This window comes from Hyperolius riggenbachi, chromosome 5 (assembly GCF_040937935.1).
Source record: "Hyperolius riggenbachi isolate aHypRig1 chromosome 5, aHypRig1.pri, whole genome shotgun sequence".
NCBI lineage: Eukaryota > Metazoa > Chordata > Amphibia > Anura > Hyperoliidae > Hyperolius > Hyperolius riggenbachi.
The window spans coordinates 319,462,526-319,474,835 of NC_090650.1; the positions used below are offsets into that span (position 1 = coordinate 319,462,526).

At 41.0% G+C, this 12,310-nt stretch overlaps 1 protein-coding gene across 1 annotated transcript in view; it reads right to left on the reverse strand.

The window, feature by feature from the left end:
* The window catches only part of ROCK1 (Rho associated coiled-coil containing protein kinase 1), a 212,652-nt gene that overhangs the window by 76,983 nt on the left and 123,359 nt on the right, over positions 1 to 12,310 (reverse strand). Inside the window, exons 9-10 of the mRNA XM_068237237.1 lie at positions 4,555 to 4,646; positions 3,822 to 3,981 (exon numbers count right to left, since the gene is read on the reverse strand). Of these exons, the coding sequence (XP_068093338.1) occupies positions 3,822 to 3,981; positions 4,555 to 4,646 (252 nt within the window). The remainder of the gene's footprint in view (positions 1 to 3,821; positions 3,982 to 4,554; positions 4,647 to 12,310) is intronic.

The window sequence follows — 12,310 nt, forward strand, 5'->3', positions numbered from 1 at the left end:
ACGTGCCCCTAACGCAACGTATTGTGGTGTTGAAGTTGAACGTCAGATTGAGCTGCTTTATACAATACAATAAAATAACATTTGTAAAGCGCTTTTCTGCCATAGGACTCAAAGCGCATAGTTGTGTCTCAGATTAATACAGGGTTGCAGGCTGGGTTGTGTTACAGAGGAGATAGTCAGATGTTCATGAATGCCAGACTAAAGAGATAGGTTTTCAGTTTAGACTTAAATGCTTCCAGGGATGGAGCTGTCCTGATTGGGTGTGGCAGGGAGTTCCAAAGTGTAGGGGCAGCATGACAAAAGGCTCTGTCTCCAAAGGTTTTGAGGTGGACTCTGGGGGTGACCATGGTGTTACGTCCTTTTGATCTAAGATTGTGGGGGTGTGATGCAGTTGCAACAAGTCCTTCAGGTATCCAGGGCACAGATTGTGCAAGGATTTTAATGTCAGTAAGCCAATCTTAAACAGAATTCTCCATTTTATTGGTAGCCAGTGGAGTGAGCTCAGGGTTGGTGTTATGTGGCAATGGCGGGTTTGGCTCGTTAACAGCCTTGCGGCGGCATTCTGTACTAATTGCAGGCGGCGTAAGTCTTTCTTATGCAGGCCTGTGTGGAGGGTGTTGCAGTAGCCTAACCTTGATGTGACGAAGGCATGGACTAGGGTTGGAAGATCCTCTGAAGGAATTAGGTGTTTAAGCTTTGCAATATTCATTAGATGAAAGAAGGAATGTTTCACAACAGCTGAGATTTGATTCCTGAAGCAGGCTACGCACACAGTCTGAGTTTTTCAGGTCTGAGCTCCCTATCCTTAGCGGTGTTGGTTGAGACTGGGGCTGCTTTGCTGTTGAGCCCTGGCCCTCGATACCCAGAACCTCAGTTTTGTCAGCATTAAGTTTTAGCCAATTAATATTCATCCACTCCTGAAGCTCAGCTAAGCATGAGTTTATTTGTGGAGTAGAGTCTGTGATGCCAGGTTTGAATGACAAATATAGCTGGGTGTCATCAGCATACCAATGATATGTCAGGCCATATTTTTGTATGATTTCTCCAAGTGGCAGCATGTATATGGTGAAAAGTAAAGGGGATAATATTGCGCCCTGAGGTACACCGTATTTTAGTGGTACAGGGTTGGAGAGGAAGGGCCCTAAGGCTACCCTTTGTGTTCTGCCAGCCAGGAAGGAGTTGAACCACTGGAGAACAATGCCATCTATGCCACAGTACTCTTGTAGCCTGTTGAGCACGATTTCATGATCGACTGTGTCAAAAGCCGCTGAGAGGTCGAGCAAAATCAGGATGGAACATTGACCCTTGTCTCTTGCAATGAGCAGATCATTGCAAATCTGGGTGAGGGCTGTTTCACAGCTGTGATATTTCCTGAAACCAGATTTAAGAGGGTCAAGGATGTTGTTTCTGGGGAGACTGGCTTCAAGTTGAAGGTAGACAGCCTTTTTCAATAACTTTTCCCAGAAAGTGGAGGTTGGAGACAGGTCTGTAGCTGTTTAGAGCATCTGGGACTAAGGATGGTTTCTTGAGTAGTGGCCTGACGATTGCTTCTTTCAGAGTAGAGGGAAACCACCCTTCTTGTAAGGAACCGTTGACTATTTTGTGGAATGCCGGTGTAAATAGTTCAGGGCATTTTAACATGAACTTAGTGGGGCCAGGGGCCAGATCGCAGGTAGTCTGGCAAAAGTTTGAGAGGATATCCAAAATGTCTTTTTCAGTGATTACCTTAAAATCAGACCATGGTGGTAGGCTATTTTTTCACCTGTTATATGGCTCTGCATGGGTTTCTTGGGCTGTGAATTGAATGGCAGATCGTATGCAGCTCTCAAAGCAGCCGCTCCAAGTTAGTGATAGGAAGTCCAGATCTTTTTAAGGATTCGGATCATTTGAATCGGATCATTGAAAAGATCCGGATCTTTGAACCGAATAATTTAAATCATTTTAATAGGGAAGCAGACTGGGTGAAATGACTAGCAGGACAGGACTTTCACTGCACTGTACATTCTGTATGTTCCTGTTTCTTCCAGACAGACATCCACTGTGAACCGAATCTGGCATTGTGATGATCCGGATGATTCGACTCACAAAAAAAGATCCGGATCAAATGAACAATTCGTTCATGATCCGGACAACACTACAGTGCTACCACGAGTCTCTGCAGTGCAGTGAATATTAATTAGCCATGTAGCTGGCGGCGGCGGAGGAGGGGAGACCTCCTCCTCCAACATTACTGAGCATGTGCAAACAATCTAATGCTGCTTAGCCCAGTATAACGTACAGCATGCAGCACTTTGTTTAAACATGCTGCGTTACTAAAAGTAACGCAAAGTGGGCACTGTGAACAGCACAATTGATTTTACAGTGCTGTGAGTTAGGCTGCGTTACTGGCTGCTGTAACGTGGGACTTTAACGTCCCACTGTGAAACCAGCCTAAAGCTTACAAGCTTAAACACATATATGTACAGCGAACACACTATATCTTTCTCGGTGGTGATAATTCTTCTACTGAAGTGGGTTTGCAGTCTTACCAGTTTTGGGATGGTCTACCCTTTCTGCTTAACCACTTAGTGGCAAGTCGTCACAATATAACGTCCTGCGGGAGCCTCTTGACAGCTCCTGGACGTTTTAATGCGTCACCTTCTCCCACCGCCATCAAGCATGTGCATGTAACCCGCCGCTCGTATCCGTCAGGGCATGAAGACCCGCAATTGGGGAAGGGGAACAAGAGTTCCCTTAACCAATCGCAATGCCTGGAATGATTAAACGAGGTCATGTCCATTCATAATACAGGAAATAGAAAGAGGCTTGTAAAATGTAAAAAAAACAAAAAAACAAACAAACACAGGATAGTGTTTGCAGCACCATCTAGTGGCGAAAAAGTAAAAACACACACACCATACATTTATAATAACATATGAATAAACGAATCACTTCCAAAGGCCCCACCCTAAAACACGAGTGAAAAAAAAAAGTTTAAAAAAAATACATAAATAGTTGCCTTCGGTACTCAGATTTTTTTGACATGTATTTTATGAGGGTATATTGCTCTTATTTTACTACATAAGAGCTTGTAATTACGGATTGGACACGAAAAAATTATATCTATATTTCCAAATAATATATAGTCACCAAATAGTGATAGGATATGTGATATAGAATAAAATAATTCTTAGCAAAATGTACAACCCAAAATAAAGCCTAATTGGTGGCTGAAAAAAACAAGGTATAGATCATTTTGTTGTAATTAATAGTAAGAAAGTTATTGGCAAATAAAAGGCGCGCTTGATAGTTGAAAATTGCTCTCAGCCATTGGGGTAAAATCCTCTTGGGGGTGAGGTGGTTAATGTTTTAATGTAACCAGCACTAATGGTTTATGTGGGAATTTCACAGTCTGACAATATACTGCAAGCTCTGTTTTCTGGCAATGCTCAACTTAACTGGCCAATGCTCGATGTCCTGAGCTGCGAATGTGTTGCTCAGCAACAGCATCCACAGGGACTATCTGCATTGCACATTACGGCCAGAAGGTGGGTGCACTGCTGAGGTCTGACTGGCTGGAAGGTGAGACATTCTTCTCACTGCATTTACAAACCCAAACTTAAAATGAACAGCTGGGAATAGGACAAATACTTCAGGGGAACCAATAGTCAAAGCAAATGTAAAGTTTACCTAATAAAGTGAAAATATATACAATTTAGCGTATAAAGTGAAAGGTAGGTGTAGGTGTGTGTTTAGGAACAAACAAATGCTAGAAAGTCTACCAATATCTTGCTAGACATATTTTTGACATAGGGCCCCTTTAATGCACTGTGTGAACTTACTGTCTATTGCTGTAATATGTGAATCCTACGAAAGGAAGCTGATTTCCAACAAATGCTTTCGGTATTGGGAAAGTTTCCTCCTCTCCTTTGTCTTCCTCCAAATCATCAAAATTGCTGGTGTCAACGTCACTCGTTAAATCTGGGACAACTGGAGCCACAGCTAAAATTAAAAAAAAAAAAAAAAAAAAAAAAAAAAAAAAATCGGTTTAATCAGAAAGCTAACTGCTTTTTAAAGGCTATGCAACACCACAACTGACATTCCTCCTTATATGTCTAAAGGAATCCAGTGGCTAATTTCCCTTCCCTTAGCGAAATACTTCAAGAGTGGAATCATGAGTAGAAATCACGCAACACACTGTTGCCAAGACCCATGAGCTACTGGATCTCAATGACTGAACAAACTGTATTCTTATGTAAACAATACCAAACAACGGAACTTGGCTCTTTGCTCATTTGGGTTGGATACACAAATGTGACCATCTATCAAGCAGCTTGTAGTGAGACTATCAAAATCAGTAACTGCTTGCCCAATGGTTCAAAACATCACAGCAAGGATAATGAAAAAGGAAATTAAGTTTCTAGATTCTCCAACTGTATTTGAATCAGTCTACTTGGTCTAAAAGACACTCGACCGAACAGTAAAAAAAAAAAAAAAAGGAGCCTGGTCAAATCTGTACTGACAACACAAAACATCCATAAAAAGCATAGTTCTGCTGCCCAACAAAGGACTTACTGTCTCGAAGAGTCTCCCACGCCCACTGATCATTCTTGAAGAAAAGATGCCTTTTAATTTCTTCCACACCATTTCGTCCTAATCGTGTTTCTCTGAAAAATAAAAAAGCAAGAACCTAAGTTTACCATACACTTCAGATACAAGTACCGTATATCTATATACGATCTTACATTGTAAGCTTCCAAGGGCAAGGCTCTCTCACCCTTTTGAGTTTTGGAATTTGCAATACATTTTGTTCATCGTGTTACATTTCTCATGAAAAATGTTGGCGTTTTATAAATGAAATAATTCTATAAAGTAAGCCCAAAATGCAGACTGCTACAAGTGTGGGTATGGGGTGGGAATCAATGCATAAATGGGTATGTTACAATGGACATTTTTAAAGACATTGTTTACTGTGCAAGTGGGAACAATCGATTTAGCCTTAAAGGACATCCGAGGTGAAAATAAACTGATGAGAAAAACAATTGTATCTATCCTCAGCCTCCTAAAAATTACTTTTTAAGATATCCCACAGTTTAATTTGATATTTAAGTTTAGTTTTTAAGTTTTTACTGTTTCATTGTCTCTGCTCAATGACACATTCATTGAAGTACGCTAGAGCTCAAATCTATGAATTATTGAGCCTTTTTATCTCCTTCCTGCTCTCAGAAGTCATTTACTGACAGGAAAGTGTTTTAAGGCTGTAATTACTTATCAGTGAGGGTTATACTATAGTCTGACTCAGTCCGACCAGGTCCCGACCCGGACAGAAACTGTCACTTGCATACCTGATGTTTAACTTTTTCAGGCAGAAAAAGAAAAAAGGAACACAAAGTTATTTGTGTGCTAGGCACCGTACATACATATGTCTATCTCATCATGTCACGTCACCTCGGGTATCCTTTAAGCATAGTCAAATGTTTGCTTATAAAGAGATAGATTCAATAAACTGCAGTAAGCAAAATAAGGTGCGTTAAGTCGTACGCATGATAAGTAGTGGTAAGACTTCTTTGTGCATTTTATGCTACATACTGCAGTTTAGCGAATCTACACCAATGACACTTGCCAGTTTACATATTCAGGAACGTTCTTTATTTAGATGTACATAAGACAAATTGTAATAGCGAGTTCAGATTTAGTCACCCACCTACCCATCTGAGTTTATAGTGATTGCATCTACTTGTTAGTCTATAAGCTTTCTTCCTTATAAGGCATTACCTTTCAGAGCTGTGGGGGCACATGACTAACACGTCACCTCACTTTTACAACGTGCAAGCACTAGGATTAGGGAAAATATACCAATACATTTTTAAAGGTCACGTTACTGACAAAAAACCTGAAGAAAGTTGGTGAAAAGGTGCCCATGCATAGTACAATAAAAATGTTTGATTTTTCCGTTTATTCGACTAAAAGGATCAAATCAAATGAAAGTCAAAAAGAATCCTTTCTTTCGATCAAGAAAAACCAACTATTATCCCATTTTTTTTCTTAATAAAAATCTGATCGTACATGTTGGAAAAATATTTATATTAGATCTAACTGAATAAGCAAACTAAGTTATCTAATACAAAAAAAAAAAAGAAAGAATTGTACCATGTATGGGCACCATAAGAAAGCTGTATGAGAGCTACGTTTAATATAAACTTGTCTGCTGTCAATTTGGGCTTATAAACTAAAGTTGGCCATACACTATTAAATCTGATATTATCAGTATCCCTCTGAGGATACTTTCCCACTGACAGTTTGTGGTGCAGGCAATATAATCTCAGAATCCATTGGATTTTTGCTTACAGTTGCAGTGAAGCATCATTTTTATGTACAGTATATTTCACCATATAAGTCACATCACACGTGTACCTCGTGGTGCAACGTTTTTGCTCCGTTGCGACTGTTTTTGTAGGGCACGCAAAGCCTCAAAACTAGCCATATACTGGTTGTCTACCTACTTACCACCTTGTTACACTGGATATTAAATCACATACCAGAGATCTCATCTACTATTAACAGCATGGCCACTGCTAACTTTTGTACTGCTGATCAATTAAACAGAACGTAGATCAAGAGGGCTTTGATGGATTTTCATTAGAACATATGTGTTGACAGACTTTAACGTCTAATCCACTGCAAAAGTCTTAAGGTGGCCACACACCATACAATAAAATGATCCAATTTTACAACAATTCGAAAAAAACAAATTTGATTGTCCCAAAAAAAAAAAAAAAAAAAAAAGTTTTTTTCATTAGTTCGAGAAATCGAATTTCCCATTTTTATTCGATAAAAGAAGATTGAGAGTGTTGGATTTTTCTGATCAATGTTTATGAAAATTGTATGGTGTGTGGTAGATTGTCAATTCATTTTTCAATCAATACTTCAAAATTAGGTAAAAATTTAATGTATGTGTGTGGTACATTGGTCAGATTTTTTTAACTGTTACAATCAGTCAGAAAAATTGATTGCAATTCTTGAATTGAAAAGATATTTAAAAAATTGTATGGTGTGTGGTCATCTTTATAGTGTATGGCCAACCTTAAAGAGAACCCAAGGTGGGTTTGAAGAATATTATCTGCATACAGAGGCTGAATCTGCCTATACAGCCCAGCCTCTGTTGCTATCCCGAACCCCCCTAAGGTCCCCCTGCACTCTGCAATCCCTCATAAATCACAGCCACGCTACTGACAAACAGCTTGTCAGAGCTGGCTGTATTTATCTCTATAGTGTCAGTCTGCTGCTCTCCCCGCCTCCTGCAGAACTCCAGTCCCCGCCTGCATCCCTTCCCTCCCTGCTGATTGGAGGGAAGGGACGGGGGCAGGGACCGGAGCTATGCAGGAGGCGGGGGAGCAGCTGAGACTGACACTACAGATGTAAACACAGCCTCACAGCACGGCTGTGATTTATGAGGGATTGCAGAGTGCAGGGGGACCTTAGGGGGGTTTGGGATAGCAACAGAGGCTGGGCTGTATAGGCAGATCCAGTCTCTGTATGCAGATAACATTCTTTAAACACACCTCGGGTTCTCTTTAAGCCACATTTTCCAAGTGACTGTCAGCTAATGCTATGCCTCTCAGTTATTAGAAACTGTGGCTTTGGTGGAAAAACACACAATTATCTTATTTTTATTTATATAGCACCAACCTCTCCCGTAGCACTGTACTTGGTACAGTACAAAAAATATTGGCGAACATATAAACACGAGAAGCTCAAGACACTGTTCAATCATCAGATTCAGCAATACAAGGTCCCACTTTACTCTGTCCTTCCGTAAATGTATTTATTTATTTTTAGTGTTCAATGCAAATTTATTTTTAAGTACGGTATTTATATAGCACTGACATATTTCGCAGCGCTGTACAGAGTATATTGTCTTGTCACGAATTGTCCCTCAGGAGGGCTCACAATTTAATCCCTACCATAGTCATATGTCTATGTATGTATCATGTAGTGCATCATGTAGTGCATGTATCATAGCCTAGGGAAGCCAATTAACTTATCTGTATGTTTTTGGGATGTGACCTGACTGGGATTCGAACCGAGGACCCAGAGCTGCAAGGCGAGAGCGCTAACCACTACACCACCGTACTGCCCAGTTATTTATTTCTGAAGTTCGGACTGCACATCAACTATGAAAAACATTTGGATATGCTTAGGCTAGCACTGTCAGCATCTGAAGAGATCGCTAAGCACACATTTATTTTAACTGCCAGCAGCATCCATGAAATTCAGATTCTATTATAGTGCTTTAAAACCATCCCATTACAAAACATCATGCATCTTCAACACAAATTGGAAGCATAACGGTGACAATTTAGATTTTTTATTCTGGCAAAGATGCTGAAAGGCTCTGAAATCTCACTGTTATGCATTAATGTTTCACATTGAAGATGATTTTTTTTATTGTAAATACGGTAATATATGAATTGTACGGATGGTGCTACGTACTGGAAGAAATGTGTACATTCATGATGTTACACAGAACACTGCTGGGAACCAGTGATGAGAGTCTCCGGAGAATCAGGAAGGGACTGAGACAGTAACGGTGGATCTATAGGCCGGCAATGGTGCAAAAGATGCCACTACACTTTACTTTTGTATGCTGCAATTCTGAACGGTTTTTTAATTTAATTGCATTTCTATAGTATAAAATTACTTTAACTACTAGCCGCAGCAGTATATCTATGCCCCGCATGAATACTCTTTCCGTTCCAGTGGCGTATATATTAGCCTTCAGCTTCTAATGGTGGCCACACACGATACAATAAAATGATCCGATTTTACAGTAATTCGATAAAAACGATCGTATCTCCCGAAAAAAATCGAAAGCTTTTTTTTCATTCGACTAAAAAATCCGATCGGATTTCCTGTTTTCTTCAATTTTAATCGATCCGGACTGCCAGATATTTTTCTTCAATCTTTCTAAAGATTGTATGCTGTGTGTTGGATTGTCAATTTATTAATATACACACCCTAGCAATTTTGTTAGAGTTTCCAATCATTTTTATCATAATTGGGGAAAAATTGAACATAGGTGTGTGGTACATTGATCATATTTTTTAAATGTTACAATCAGTCAGAAAAATTGATTGCAATTCTTAGATTGAACAGATATTTAAAAAATTGTATGGTGTGTGGCCACCTTACAGAGCAGCCGCCGCCGAGTCACATGTGTGAGATGCACGTGCATCTCTCACATGTGACTCGGCGGCGGCTGCTCTGCGGTGGCGGCGCTGGAAGTGCTCCCGCTCTCTCTCCGTGTCAGAGCGGTCAGCTGTTTGGGGTGAGCATATATCGGCACCTGGTCCTGGGGGGAAGAGGGGGGTCGGGCAGAGCTAGGCATGCTATGCATGCTCAGCAGTATCTGATATGAGGCTTTGCGTCCGGAGCTGGGGTAAAAGGATACATAGTAAAAAAATTATATTGATTTTTAACTTCTACAATGCCTTTTTGGCTCATTTAAATAGTAAATAAAACATTGCAAGAGAGATTTAATTTTCCGTTTTGGGGCTAACAGTTACTCTTTAAGCCTGTGATTGGGCTCATACAGATAAGATGTAAAATAAAACCTTCACCCCACCACTTGTTAAGCCACAAAGAAAATTATTGCTTGCGAACCTCTCCAATTATGGTCAGATTGTTAAGACAATCATAGCCCTGAAAAACACTTTCCCATGTCTTGGGTAAATGTCAATATGCAGGGGTGGTTTTAAAGCATATCTGTACTAAACCCTTCTTTAGCTTGATTTCATCTCTGCAGTGTTCTACATACCTGGATAACATTTTAGTGCACAACCTCACCTCACTGGCCAGAACTGCAGACTTGTGCCGCTTTTCTTAAAGTAAACCTGAGGTGAGAGTGATTTGGAGGCTGCCATATTTATTTCCTTTTAAACAATACCAGTTGCCTGGCAGTCCCGCTAATCTATTTGGCTGCAGTAGTGTCTGAATTACACCAGAAACAAGCCTGCAGCTAATCTTGTCAGATGTGACAATATTGTCAAAAACACCTTATTTACACATCCTTGTTCAGGGTCTATGGCTGAAAGTGTTATGCTAGGTACACACCATACAATTTTCTGGCAGATTTACCTGCTAGATCAATTTTTTCCAACATGTCCGATCTGAATTTCGATAGATTTTCCATTTGATTTTCATAGAAGTGAATGGAAAATCGATTGAAATTCAGATCGGACATACTGGGAAAAAAACCCGACCTGGCAGGTAAATCTGCCAGAAAATTGTATTGTGTGTACCTAGTGTTAGAGGCAGAGGATCAGCAGGACAGCCAAGTAACTGGTATTGCTTAAAAGGAAATTAATATGGTAGCCTCCACATCACTCTCACCTCGGGTTTACTTTGAATGGGCGGCAGTCCCACCGCTTTCAGCATTTTCTGAAAATGACATCTGTAGAGCTTATAATTCTATAGCAACTGCTGACACTTTTTCAGACATATAGAGGTTTGTACACACGCACAATTACTGCCGCCTGCAGGGCTGAGTGCTGTGCATCCAGCACTCAGGCGAGTAGATCTGATATCTTGGCGACGTATTATGGATGATATACACATGCTAGATTCTCAGACGAGATGGTCCTGACCATTTGCCGTACCTGAGAACCATCCAGTGTGTAGATAAAGCTTGAGGTTTATCTGCTTTGAATCCCCTATAGATTAACTGCAGTGTTCTCCTCAGACTTTTTTAGCCGGGTGCTCCACCCACCTAATTTGGGTGAGCACCCGGCTGTCACTATCTCGCTTCTTCATCCTTCTCTTATGCTGTAAAATAGAGTTGCACCGGCCCCGCATCTCCCCCCGCCCCCCCCCCCCCCCGCTACTTTTTCATGCTACCAGGTTGGAAAAAAATTCTGGGGAGGACAATGAACTGTTTACAATAGATGGCAAAAAGGTCACATCATTCCCAGCTCTATGCAACTAATGGCTGGTTCACAAGGATGCTTGGCGGCGATTACCACTAATCGCCCAGGACTCGCCAGTTAAACATTCCCATTCAAGTGAATGGGAATGTTTAGCATTGCACGGTTACCGCTGATTACGCAAACGCGGCGTTCCGATCCTAATTTATCGCGTTGTTTCAGGCGACCCTAGAAGCCACACGATCCACCGCCGCGTCTTCATGTCCCCTTGCGGGCAACGAAAACCGCAGATCATGATGGAAGGCCGACAATCGCCGCAGGAAGCCTGGCGTCACCCCCGAACGTGACAACGCAGACTGGAAAGCCGGAGGGCGCTGCCAAGCGTCTGTGTGAACCGGCCCTAAAAATGGGAAGTTTGACAGAAAGATGTGTACAAACAAAAATTGTGTTTGTGAGGGGAACTCCCAGAGATCTAACCTGCATACAAATTGATAAGTTCAGATACACTTTAACAGGCCCTATGCTGATTCTGGTCGTCTCCTGCCTAATTTCTCCTTTTCTCAGAAAGCAGCACAGTGTCAGGTGAAGAAGTAGGTTTACATGCAGAGCCTTTGTGAGGAAAATATCATACTTTGAATATGATTATCAACTTAAATCAGTACTTGGCTTTACATGCAAACCATATAATCTATTGCAAGTACAATAACAACTTTCACAAATTTGCATACATTTGCAACAGTTTGAAGGATTTCAGGTGCTGGAGTTACAGCAGCACAGAGAAAACACTACCTGATTTGGTTCAGATAAGTACACGAGTCTGTTGCAGCCTTGTTTGATAAAACAAAACTCCAATCCAAATACAATACTGCTTTAAAGTCAAACATTTAAAATTTAAAATACAGCATAGTCTGTTATCCAGTACCTTCGGGGACATTAATGGTTTTTGTCAAAGAAAATCTAAAGCAGGCACATAGCTTCCAAGACCCTTACAAAAGATCCCCAAACCTCACCTACTTTCTGAATCACTTACGGCACACCACTAGCAATGGAATAATGCAGCAACTTCCAGTCTGGTGCTGACAGTATTCTAGAAAAAGGGTGCCACGTCTACCCAACCTTTCACAGTGCCTTTTTGGAGAGGTGTGTGGCAATTTGTGCCAATCAGTCAATTGCTCACTGCTATAGGAGTTACAGCTAAGTGAGCCACTCATCTGACCTAAGCAGGCAGCATGGTTTTTCACCTCACTCCTATTCCCTACAAGGAGTTGTGGCTCAGTGGGCGGAGTTCAGACAGCCGGAAGCCAGGCTGGTGTGTGGGAGCAGCAGCAGGCAGTCAGTATGCAGGGAGGGGCTGTCACCCTTCAGTTCGGATTTAAAAAAGGAAAATCCTACATGTATCGATTAAAAAA